The sequence below is a fragment of the Mytilus californianus genome, unplaced genomic scaffold, assembly GCF_021869535.1.
Source record: "Mytilus californianus isolate M0D057914Y unplaced genomic scaffold, xbMytCali1.0.p SCAF_3, whole genome shotgun sequence".
Taxonomy (NCBI): domain Eukaryota; kingdom Metazoa; phylum Mollusca; class Bivalvia; order Mytilida; family Mytilidae; genus Mytilus; species Mytilus californianus.
In genome coordinates this window covers 67,422,046-67,434,347 of record NW_026262679.1, presented here as the reverse complement: position 1 = coordinate 67,434,347, position 12,302 = coordinate 67,422,046, and the positions used below count along the sequence as shown (strand labels likewise).

The window sequence follows — 12,302 nt, the reverse complement described above, 5'->3', positions numbered from 1 at the left end:
AATGCTTGTTTTTTGCCCCTTTTTGGCCCCAAATTTCTAAAATTTTGAGGCAATTACCCCCAAAATCAATCCTAGCATTCCCTTTGTGATATGGAACCTTGTGGTACAATGTCAGAGAGATCCAGACACTAACACACAAGTTATTGTCTGGACGTTACAAAAATGCTAATTTTTGGCCCCTAATTCCTTAACTGTTGGTACCGTAACCCCCAAAATCAATCCCAACCTTCCTTTTGTGGTATTGAATCTTATGGTAAAATTTCAGAGAGATCCATTCACTTAAACACAAGTTATTGTCTGGAAACTAGAAAAATGCTTATTTTTGGCCCCTTTTTGGCCTCTTATTCCTTAACTTTTTGGGCAATTAAAGAACCTTAGTGAGCGCGCTCACATACCCCACGTCCCCACATTGTTATTGGAGAAATAAAATAAGTGTAAGAAAAAAAAATTGTATCAGAAAAAAAAATTGAATCATAATTTCCTGTCAATATGCACATCTACATAGTATGTCCTTATTATCTACACAGTTTCATGAAATTCTGTTGTGTGGTTTGAGAGGAGTTGTGATTTTCAAGTTTTATCAAGTTGAAACAGCAATTTTGAATATAAGTAAAGAATTCAAAGACATAGACAATTTAATTCTCAAGACGCGAAAGAGAGAGCATTGACTTTGCAGAATTGTCATATGCTATTTCAAAGGTACAACCTTTTGTGCAAACAAATCAAAATTATTTTTTCATTTCAGGCAATTGTTATTGAGTGTATATCAAAAGATTTTGATTTTCTGCAAAATAAATTTGTTACTTCATTAAAATATGATTAAAATTACCTTTAGCTAATGTTTGATCAATTTATTGCATTAAAACCTTAAATTCCTTTCCAAATGAAAGAACCTTAGTGAGCGCGCTCACATACCCCACGTCCCCACATTGTCATTGGAGAAATAAAATAAGTCATTATAAGTGTAAGAAAAAAAAATTGTATCAGAAATAAAATTGAATCATAATTTCCTGTCAATATGCACATCTACATAGTATGTCCTTATTATCTACACAGTTTCATGAAATTCTGTTGTGTGGTTTGAGAGGAGTTGTGATGACAAAAGGTTGCAGTAGTATATTGGGCAAATAAGTTCAAAGGGGCGTAACTCCTGGAAAAATAATTGAATCTTAATTTCCTGTCGATATGCACATCTACGTAGTATGTCTTTATTATCTAAAAAGGTTTCATGAAATTCTGTTGTGTGGTTTGAGAGGAGTTGCGATGACAAAAGGTTGCAGTAGTATATTGGGCAAATAAGTTCAAAGGGGCGTAACTCCTGGAAAAAAAATTGAATCGTAATTTCCTGTCGATATGCACATCTACGTAGTATGTCCTTATTATCTGAAAAGGTTTCATAAAATTCTGTTGTGTGGTTTGAGAGGAGTTGCGATGACAAACTGTTGCAGTAGTACATTAAAGTAAATAAGTTCAAAGGGGAGTAACTCCTAGAAAAAGAATTTAATTGTAATTTCCTGTCGACATGCACATCTACATAGTATGTCCTTATTATCTAAAAAGGTTTCGTGAAATTCTGTTGTGTGGTTTGAGAGGAGTTGTGATGACAAGAAACAGGACTGACAGACTGACGGACGGACAGTTGGGTCAAAAACATTATACCCTCCGCAACTCGTTGCGTGGGGTTTAATTACTTGTCAAAGATTTTTTATTTTGGAAAAAAAAAAATTCAGTCTGCCATCAAAATATTTATATAAACAGATCAGGGAAGGACAAATTATGACTGAAATCAATGTTCTTAATGCTCAGCTGAGAGGAGAACAAGAAGCTCAAAAAAGAAAAATATGTATTCGACACACATTAATAGACTTTTGGTTTGATACCCTTAGATACAAGTACATGTATATATTTCAATGACAATGCATTGTTAAAGTGGTTGGATTTAAGATGCCTAAATTTGTTAAACTTATACATTTTTAATAAGAAACAATAAATATCATCAACAGAATAGTTTTCCTTATTAAATTTTAATTGATAAATGATAATTTCTTTCCCTTTTTATTTTTCTTGTATTTAAATATGCAACAGCAATATCTAATTGAGAGTTCCTTACATCAGGAAAAATTTAATTGTGTAGCTATAAAAAAAAAACATAAATTGAGACAACTGTTACCGTAATGGTATTCTTAAGCATGAAATAAAATTGATTTGAACAATAAAAAAAGAGGATTAAATAAATATGAAACAAATTGCAAAATACATCATTGTAATAACCAAACATTATAGCACCGCAATTAACCAGCACTTCTCTATTTAGTCTCACCACTTCTCCCTATCAGTTTCAAAAAGAAAAGTCAATTCTTCCTATTCTTCTAGAGTAGTGTTTGAGCCGTGCACATATAAATAACATGCACAACAACTGTGTATGATTTCAGCCGTGTCTTACCCATACTTTTGAGGTTTTGTGTTTACAAAAGATTCTCAAACATGGTAATTTTTCAATAAAAATTAACTTTTTTCTAATACTAATAATCCAATTTTCATAAAAAAAATAATATGCACATCTACATATTATGCACAACAACTGTGCAAAATTGTATAGGTGTCCTATCTATACTTTTGGAGTTTTTGTGTCAACAGATGGACAAACTAGTTGATTTTTTTTTTGTATCCTCAACATCTCAAGTCCTTTTATACAATATATCGAAACTTTCTGAAATATAAACCATATGGTTCTATTGCACACCTCCTATTTTGGGTTTTTTTTTCAGAATCATTTTTAGGACTTCTTTTAGCAAATCATGGACTTCTCAAGAGGCAAGGGTATCATTTTGTGAGCTTTGCTCACAGTAAGTCTAGTTTATTATTACATTTTGTTAACAATTGCATGATATGAATTAAATTTGGGCAAACTATTTGTCCCTACTCCTATCTTAATAAAAAGAAATATGTAATTTACATTTACCTATTTACTTAAAGTAACTACATCTTCTACTTTAGAAATAAATACATAACATTATAAGTGAAATAGATACCTGTATTTCTTCTTTTGTTAATAAAGAATGATCTTTGACAACATCATCAGGTCTAGCCCAGGCAAAAGAATCACGGTGTATATTGTAATAAAACTTTGATCCATCCTTCAGTCTGTTCATCATCCATCCACTGCCTCCACTTCCTACAGTAATAGGTCAAATACATAACAGTAATAGGTCAAATACACAACAGTAATAGGTCAAATACATAACAGTAATAGGTCAAATACATAACTGTAATAGGTCAAACACATAACAGTAATAGGTCAAATACATAACAGTAATAGGTCAAATACACAACAGTAATAGGTCAAATACATAACAGTAATAGGTCAAATACATAACAGTAATAGGTCAAATAAATAACAGTAATACATGTAGGTCACATACATAACAAGATGGCAAAATTCTATCAACAATGTATAAAAAAAGGAAATGGCACTATAAATATTCTAGTCCATATATATCAAAGCCATGTTTGAATACTAATTTAATCATTTAAAAAAAAGATCAACAAATAATACAACAGAGGTTAATGTAAACTTTAGCAGATGGACATGAACTAAAAATACACTTCCAAACTGTAATAGTCCTGTTATATCAGCCTTTGCCTAGGTTTCATTTAAGGCACACAGAAATGAAAGAACCTTAGTGAGCGCGCTCACATACCCCACGTCCCCACATTGTTATTGGAGAAATAAAATAAGTGTAAGAAAAAAAAATTGTATCAGAAAAAAAAATTGAATCATAATTTCCTGTCAATATGCACATCTACATAGTATGTCCTTATTATCTACACAGTTTCATGAAATTCTGTTGTGTGGTTTGAGAGGAGTTGCGATGACAAAAGGTTGCAGTAGTATATTGGGCAAATAAGTTCAAAGGGGCGTAACTCCTGGAAAAAAAATTGAATCGTAATTTCCTGTCGATATGCACATCTACGTAGTATGTCCTTATTATCTACACAGTTTCATGAAATTCTGTAGTGTGGTTTGAGAGGAGTTGCGATGACAAACTGTTGCAGTAGTACATTAAAGTAAATAAGTTCAAAGGGGAGTAACTCCTAGAAAAAGAATTGAATCGTAATTTCATGTCGATATGCACATCTACGTAGTATGTCCTTATTATCTGAAAAGGTTTCATGAAATTCTTTTGTGTGGTTTGAGAGGAGTTGCAATGACAAAAGGTTGCAGTAGTATATTGGGCAAATAAGTTCAAAGGGGCGTAACTCCTGGAAAAAAAATTGAATCGTAATTTCCTGTCGATATGCACATCTACGTAGTATGTCCTTATTATCTGAAAAGGTTTCATGAAATTCTGTTGTGTGGTTTGAGAGGAGTTGCGATGACAAAAGGTTGCAGTAGTATATTGGGCAAATAAGTTCAAAGGGGCGTAACTCCTGGAAAAAAAATGAATCGTAATTTCCTGTCGATATGCACATCTACGTAGTATGTCCTTATTATCTGAAAAAGTGTCATGAAATTCTGTTGTGTGGTTTGAGAGGAGTTGCAATGACAAAAGGTTGCAGTAGTATATTGGGCAAATAAGTACAAAGGGGCGTAACTCCTGGAAAAAAAATTGAATCGTAATTTCCTGTCGATATGCACATCTATGTAGTATGTCCTTATTATCTGAAAAGGTTTCATGAAATTATGTTGTGTGGTTTGAGAGGAGTTGCGATGACAAACTGTTGCAGTAGTACATTAAAGTAAATAAGTTCAAAGGGGCGGAACTCCTAGAAAAAGAATTGAATAGTAATTTATTGTCGATATGCACAACTACATAGTATGTCCTTATTATCTAAAAAGGTTTCATGAAATTCTGTTGTGTGGTTTGAGAGGAGTTGCGATGACAAAAGGTTGCAGTAGTATATTGGGCAAATAAGTTCAAAGGGGCGTAACTCCTGGAAAAAAAATTGAATCGTAATTTCCTGTCGATATGCACATCTACGTAGTATGTCCTTATTATCTACACAGTTTCATGAAATTCTGTTGTGTGGTTTGAGAGGAGTTGCGATGACAAACTGTTGCAGTAGTACATTAAAGTAAATAAGTTCAAAAGGGAGTAACTCCTAGAAAAAGAATTGAATCGTAATTTCATGTCGATATGCACATCTATGTAGTATGTCCTTATTATCTGAAAAGGTTTCATGAAATTCTATTGTGTGGTTTGAGAGGAGTTGCAATGACAAAAGGTTGCAGTAGTATATTGGGCAAATAAGTTCAAAGGGGCGTAACTCCTGGAAAAAAAATTGAATCGTAATTTCCTGTCGATATGCACATCTACGTAGTATGTCCTTATTATCTGAAAGGGTTTCATGAAATTCTGTTGTGTGGTTTGAGAGGAGTTGCGATGACAAAAGGTTGCAGTAGTATATTGGGCAAATAAGTTCAAAGGGGCGTAACTCCTGGAAAAAAAATGAATCGTAATTTCCTGTCGATATGCACATCTACGTAGTATGTCCTTATTATCTGAAAAGGTGTCATGAAATTCTGTTGTGTGGTTTGAGAGGAGTTGCAATGACAAAAGGTTGCAGTAGTATATTGGGCAAATAAGTACAAAGGGGCGTAACTCCTGGAAAAAAAATTGAATCGTAATTTCCTGTCGATATGCACATCTATGTAGTATGTCCTTATTATCTGAAAAGGTTTCATGAAATTATGTTGTGTGGTTTGAGAGGAGTTGCGATGACAAACTGTTGCAGTAGTACATTAAAGTAAATAAGTTCAAAGGGGCGGAACTCCTAGAAAAAGAATTGAATAGTAATTTATTGTCGATATGCACAACTACATAGTATGTCCTTATTATCTAAAAAGGTTTCGTGAAATTCTGTTGTGTGGTTTGAGAGGAGTGGCGATGACAAGAAACAGGACTGACGTACTGACAGACTGATGGACAGACAGACGGACGGACAGACAGACGGACAGACTGACGGATCAAAAACATTATACCCTCCGCAACTCGTGGGGTATAATAATGTATAGGGGGATTTAACTTTATGGATTTGACTCAAATCAACAAAAAAAGATTATATCCCAACACTTTAACAACTATTATTTGACCCCTGCAGAAAAAAGTTGATCAACTGGAACAAAATGCAAATTTGGTCTTCAAGTCATCATTATACATTGATGTCCCAAAATCCGTCCCAAATCTGCAGCCATTACCAAAAGAAATATGCAAAGCAAAATTTTCCAAAAAAGTCCAAGTCGCTCTACTAAAAGTCAGCAAACAGGAAGTAGATAAGTGTCTAACGGTAAAGCTAAACAATATGAAGCTTGGTACTAAATATCAAGAAGCTCTGATTTGTAGTTGCTGTTACAGAGCAACAGACAGATATAAACCAGCGTACATACCCCATGAATAGTAATGAATCCACAGTTATCACATTCAGATGAAGAAATGAAACAGAGGTGCAAAGGGACACCGTGTAAGATTCACAAAATTCTGTCATATAATTCAGGAGTAGTAGCAGACACAAAGTTGGAAGGAAAGATGAATGGACAGACTCCCCATCGCTATATTATGCTCACTTCAAAAAGGGGGAATGGTAGTATCCTGTTCTTTACACCTCTTTTTTTACCATATCTTGTTCAGGGACCTGCGACTCTTTTCACAAAACATCTTACGATTAAAATTGATCGTAAGTTATACTGAAATGTGTAGGACTTACGAGTATTTTACTCTTAAGATTTTTTGTGAAAAAAGCCGCTGGTACCAAAACAAAATAGCATTACAAATAAGTGATGTGATATTACATGTTTTCTATGCAATTTTTTAGCCTTAACAAGAACAACATTGTTCACACTATTCTCCTTTGAAAAATGAAGAATTTTTTGTAAGTTCTTTTGTCAACCTAAAAATAGAAATTATACCAGACTGAAGCTTATTTTCCCTGCAATTCTGTAGTCCATCCTTGTATTGGTCCATACATTCAGGTATTATACTATGCAGTCCAAGATCTTGATTCTGTAAACTATCCCCAAGATTTTCTTCTGTGCCATCTATAGCACTGTTTACATCAAACAGACCTTTAGACACTATGCAAAGATAAAAGAAAAAAATACATCAGAGAAAGAGATCTTACAGCACTGGTTGTTCCCCTGATAAAATTGCTTAATTAATATGACGTTCTTCAAACACTTTTGAGTACACACTCATGGTAAAATATGAATATATTGTATGTCAGCTGATCTGCAACATCATGATTTGCTTGGGCTGTTCCCATCATACTCCCATGTTGTATGCTATTTATGAATGAGTTACCCAAGGTAACTCTGTGTAATAATATCATTGAACGATGACGTAAGAATATAAGCATTCTATAGGAAAATGCATGAATGTGAAACTGAATGTCATCAAACACTGAAAAACATATACAAACGAAAATAAAAATATTTTGACAGTCAATTTTCTTAAATAAAAGTAAGACAATCATTTATTTCGTCGAAACCTGTCATAGTATATTATTGTAAATTGTTGATGCAGGTCACTAATTCAGCTTACTTTGTCTTTTACGTCTTAGGGTGACTGGGGAATAGAAATATGGTCACTCTTGGCCTTCTGACTGGCAGTTAAACACTTGCTAAAGTGAGGTGTTTGGCTGTGCAGAATAAACCAGTATGCAGCCACGTATGGTCAGAATGGGGACATCCAATGCCTCATGTGGAGAGAGTGCAACAACCTTTTGATAGGTCCATAGGTGGCATGTTGCAAGGCAAAATTTCTGTCCCTATTCAATATACCCTCATTTTTCAGTAGCAGTCATATTTTCCCGACCTTAATCACGGACCTCTATTACAGGACCTATCTATTGTATTCATTGTTAATTTGTTCTCATTCTGAAAGTGCATGAAATATTTGCCACTGGATGTTTAGCAACCAACAATCAATCAATCAATCTTTTACTTCAATATTAATAGTGTGTTTAATTACCGAAACAGCAAGTATTTACCCCACGTAGAGTGCTTCAATCCAAAAGAATTGCTGTATTTGTCCTACTAGAATAGAAATAATTCATGGGGTCTTGAATTCATACTGATTTTATCATTGATTTGGCCTTTATGCTGCTCCTTGTTGTAAAATATTTAGCATAAAGAGCCAACCTGTGGTAAAATCAGTATAAATTCAAGCCCCCATGAATTATTAAAAGGTTAACATATTACTATAAATTAACAAGGAATACTTGGTTTTTTTAAGATATATATTTTTAAGGAAATTATTTAGATTATAGTTAAATCATGCAAGGCCTTCATATCATATATGAGTAAATCCAGTGAAATGACATTTTAGGATTAGATATTTATGAAACCAGTTGGTAAAAAAAAGTTAGGCACTATACTCTTCATTTGTACAGACCGCCAAAGTCAACTATAGACTGGATTAATGATTTTGAAAAAGAACTAGGAATGGCAGTGACCATTAATTCAGATATAATATTATTGGGTGATTTTAATATGAATTTTAAAGCACCAAGCAAACCTCCTCAAAAATGGCTGAGTGTTTTAGAATCATTCAATCTTCAACAAATGATTGTAGATGCTACAAGGGTTACAAAGGATACTAGTACATTGATTGATCATATCTATGTCAGTAATCTAGATAAGGTACAGGAATCACATGTCTGTAAATATGCAATTAGTGACCATTATCCTATTTGTTTAACAAGGAAAGAAGTTAATAAAGACAAAAAGAATACACACAGTACAATCACATACAGGAATTTCAAAAAATTTGACCAATATGAATTTCTATTAGACCTACAAAGTACACCTTTTTATAAAATTGAATTTGAAGACAATCCTTCTGTCTGTTTCCAATTATTTTATGATATGTTGAACAAAGTTTTAAATAAACATGCTCCTGTTGTTGAAAAGAGAGTTAAAAATGATAGGCAACCTGATTGGTATAATAGTGAAATTATGTATGCCGGGAACATGAGGGATAAATATAATGCACTTGGATTGTGGAGTGAATATAGATTTTGGAGAAATAAAACTAAACAAATAATAGAGAATTCAAAAAAGAATTATTATAAAAACATGGTAAAAGACTCTAATGACTCAAAATCTTTATGGAAATGCCTTCATAGCCTGAACCCTAAGGTAAAAAAATCCCCACATGAGTTAGCTACAGATGAGAACAATACAACAAATAATAAAAAATCTATAGCAGATACTTTTAATAACTTTTTTACTTCCTGTGCTGAAAAACTAAGAGAGCAAAGAGATATTTCATCTGTTGACAAGGCAGATTTCAATAATCTTAGCACATTCATTAATAATCAATTAAAACAACAACAAAATGCTTCGCTGGGCGCAGCTTGATACAACCGCAGAGGTCGAACCCTGAACAGTTGGGGCAAGTATGGACACAACATTCAAGCTTGATACAGCTCTGAATTTGGATTGTGATTAAATCTTTGACACAGCATAGGTTTCTGACACAGAAAGAATGTGGTCTAAGAACTTGAATTTTTTTAATTTACCTATTATGGTCCAATGTCCAAAATCAAAATACATGGTTAGATTCAGCATATCAAAGAACCCCATATATTCAATTTTTGTTGAAATCAAACAAAGTTTAATTTTGGACTCCAACTTGGACAAAGTTGAAAACTGGGCCCATAATAAAAAATCTAAACACATGTTTAGATTCAGCATATCAAAGAACCCCAAGAATTCAAGTTTTGTTAAAATCAAACTAAGTTTACTTTTGGACCCTTTGGACCTTAATGTAGACCAATTTAAAAAACAGGACCCAAAATTAAAAATCTAAATACACGATTAGATTTGGAATATCAAAGAACCCCAAAATTCAATTTTTGATGAAATCAAACAAAGTTTTAATTTGGACCCTTTTGACTACAATATGAACCAATTTGATAGCGGGGCCCACAAATAAAAAATCTAAATACATGGTTAGATTCAGCATATCAAAGAACCCCATATGCTGAAATCAAAAAAAGTTTAATTTTGGACCCCAACTTGGACCAACTTGAAAACTGGGCCCATAATCAAAAATCTAAACACATGTTTAGATTCAGCATATCAAAGAACCCCAAGAATTCAATTTTTGATGAAATCAAACAAAGTTTAATTTTGGACCCTTTTGACCTCAATGTGGACAAAGTTGATAACGGGGCCCAAAAATCTAAATACATGGTTAGATTCAGATGAGAACAATACAACAACAAATAATAAAAAATCTATAGCAGATACTTTTAATAACTTTTTTACTTCCTGTGCTGAAAAACTAAGAGAGCAAAGAGATATTTCATCTGTTGACAAGGCAGATTTCAATAATCTTAGCACATTCATTAATTATCAATTAAAACAACAACAAAATGCTTCGCTGGGCGCAGCTTGATACAACCGCAGAGGTCGAACCCTGAACAGTTGGGGCAAGTATGGACACAACATTCAAGCTTGATACAGCTCTGAATTTGGATTGTGATTAAATCTTTGACACAGCATAGGTTTCTGACACAGAAAGAATGTGGTCTAAGAACTTGAATTTTTTTAATTTACCTATTATGGTCCAATGTCCAAAATCAAAATACATGGTTAGATTCAGCATATCAAAGAACCCCATATATTCAATTTTTGTTGAAATCAAACAAAGTTTAATTTTAGACTCCAACTTGGACAAAGTTGAAAACTGGGCCCATAATAAAAAATCTAAACACATGTTTAGATTCAGCATATCAAAGAACCCCAAGAATTCAATTTTTGTTAAAATCAAACTAAGTTTACTTTTGGACCCTTTGGACCTTAATGTAGACCAATTTAAAAAAAAAGGACCCAAAATTAAAAATCTAAATACACGATTAGATTTGGAATATCAAAGAACCCCAAAATTCAATTTTTGATGAAATCAAACAAAGTTTTAATTTGGACCCTTTTGACCACAATATGAACCAATTTGATAGCGGGGCCCACAAATAAAAAATCTAAATACATGGTTAGATTCAGCATATCAAAGAACCCCATATGCTGAAATCAAAAAAAGTTTAATTTTGGACCCCAACTTGGACCAACTTGAAAACTGGGCCCATAATCAAAAATCTAAACACATGTTTAGATTCAGCATATCAAAGAACCCCCAAGAATTCAATTTTTGTTAAAATCAAACTAAGTTTAATTTTGGACCCTTTGGACCTTAATGTAGACCAATTTAAAAAACAGGACCCAAAATTAAAAATCTAAATACACGGTTAGATTTGGCATATCAAAGAACCCCAAGAATTCAATTTTTGTTAAAATCAAAGTAAGTTTAATTTTGGACCCTTTGTACCTTAATGTAGACCAACTTAAATAAAATGCTCGGCAGGGCACAGCTTGATACGACCGCAGAGGTCGAACCCTGAACAGTTGGGGCAAGTATGGACACAACATTCAAGCTTGATACAGCTCTGAATTTGGATTGTGATTAAATATTTGACACAGCATAGGTTTCTGACACAGAATGAATGTGGTCTAAGAACTTAAAAATTTTAAATTGGACATTCACATATTATGGTCCAATATCCAAAATCTAAATACATGGTTAAATTCAGCACATCAAAGAACCCCAAGAATTCAATTTTTGATGAAATCAAACAAAGTTTAATTTTGGACCCTTTTGACCTCAATGTGGACAAAGTTGATAACGGGGCCCAAAAATCTAAATACATGGTTAGATTCAGCATATCAAAGAACCCCATATATTCAATTTTTGTTGAAATCAAACAAAGTTTAATTTTGGACCCCGATTTGGACCAACTTGAAAACTGGGCCCATAATCAAAAATCTAAATACATGTTTAGATTCAGCATATCAAAGAACACTAAACATTCAATTTTTGTTAAAATCAAACTAAGTTTAATTTTGGACCCTTTGGACCTTAATGTACTCCAATTTGAAAACAGAACCAAAAATTAAGAATCTAAATACACGGTTAGATTTGGCATATCAAAGAACCCCAATAATTCAATTTTTGATGAAATCAAACAAAGTTAAATTTTGGACCCTTTGGACCTCAATGTGGACCAATTTAAAAACGGGGCCCAAAATCCAAAAACTTAATACACGGTTATATTCAGCATATTAAAGAACCCCAAGAATTCAAGAATAAAACCCCATTGAAATTGATCAAGAAATAAGCAATTTATAAGAAGTATCTTCTTTTGCACAATACTGTGCAATTGAATATTTCTTGCTATTGCGCAATACTGTACAATTGACAATTTCTTGCTATTGTGCAATATTGTGCTATTGGATATTTCTTGCT

At 33.1% G+C, this 12,302-nt stretch overlaps 2 protein-coding genes and 2 long non-coding RNA genes across 23 annotated transcripts in view; 3 read left to right on the top strand and 1 right to left on the bottom strand.

Moving 5' to 3' along the window:
- Window positions 1–12,026, top strand: part of LOC127733198 (uncharacterized) — a 116,357-nt gene extending 104,331 nt beyond the window's left edge. For all 8 annotated transcript variants that reach the window (XR_007996896.1, XR_007996894.1, XR_007996893.1 and 5 more), the window contains exon 2: window positions 9,468–12,026. This is a non-coding gene — a long non-coding RNA (uncharacterized LOC127733198). The remainder of the gene's footprint in view (window positions 1–9,467) is intronic.
- Window positions 1–12,302, bottom strand: part of LOC127733112 (ras GTPase-activating-like protein IQGAP1) — a 231,346-nt gene that overhangs the window by 114,928 nt on the left and 104,116 nt on the right. The window contains exons 19-20 of the mRNA XM_052242397.1: window positions 6,908–7,072; window positions 3,033–3,175 (exon numbers count right to left, since the gene is read on the bottom strand). Coding sequence (XP_052098357.1) covers window positions 3,033–3,175; window positions 6,908–7,072 — 308 coding nt within the window. The remainder of the gene's footprint in view (window positions 1–3,032; window positions 3,176–6,907; window positions 7,073–12,302) is intronic.
- On the top strand, window positions 254–5,915 carry LOC127733191 (uncharacterized). 6 transcript variants are annotated; one of them, XR_007996881.1, is made up of 4 exons: window positions 254–526; window positions 1,224–1,560; window positions 4,841–5,007; window positions 5,680–5,915. It is a non-coding gene; the product is annotated as an uncharacterized LOC127733191 (long non-coding RNA). The 6 variants fall into 6 exon arrangements; XR_007996877.1 differs by lacking the exons at window positions 254–526; window positions 1,224–1,560; window positions 5,680–5,915 and adding exons at window positions 991–1,105; window positions 4,219–4,386; window positions 4,554–4,671 and having other exon boundaries at window positions 4,841–5,133; XR_007996879.1 differs by lacking the exons at window positions 254–526; window positions 1,224–1,560; window positions 5,680–5,915 and adding exons at window positions 3,672–3,882; window positions 4,219–4,386; window positions 4,554–4,671 and having other exon boundaries at window positions 4,841–5,133.
- Window positions 8,355–12,302, top strand: part of LOC127733162 (uncharacterized) — a 593,316-nt gene continuing 589,368 nt past the window's right edge. For 2 of the 8 annotated variants that reach the window (XR_007996812.1, XR_007996814.1), the window contains exon 1: window positions 8,355–9,467. Coding sequence is in view for 2 of the 8 variants with exons in the window: in XM_052242505.1 (XP_052098465.1) it covers window positions 8,441–9,358 (918 nt within the window). In the remaining 6 variants the exon portion in view is untranslated. Of the gene's footprint in view, window positions 10,510–11,388; window positions 12,027–12,302 lie in introns of those variants that run through there. The other 6 variants (XR_007996815.1, XM_052242506.1, XR_007996813.1 and 3 more) reach the window with 5 other exon arrangements.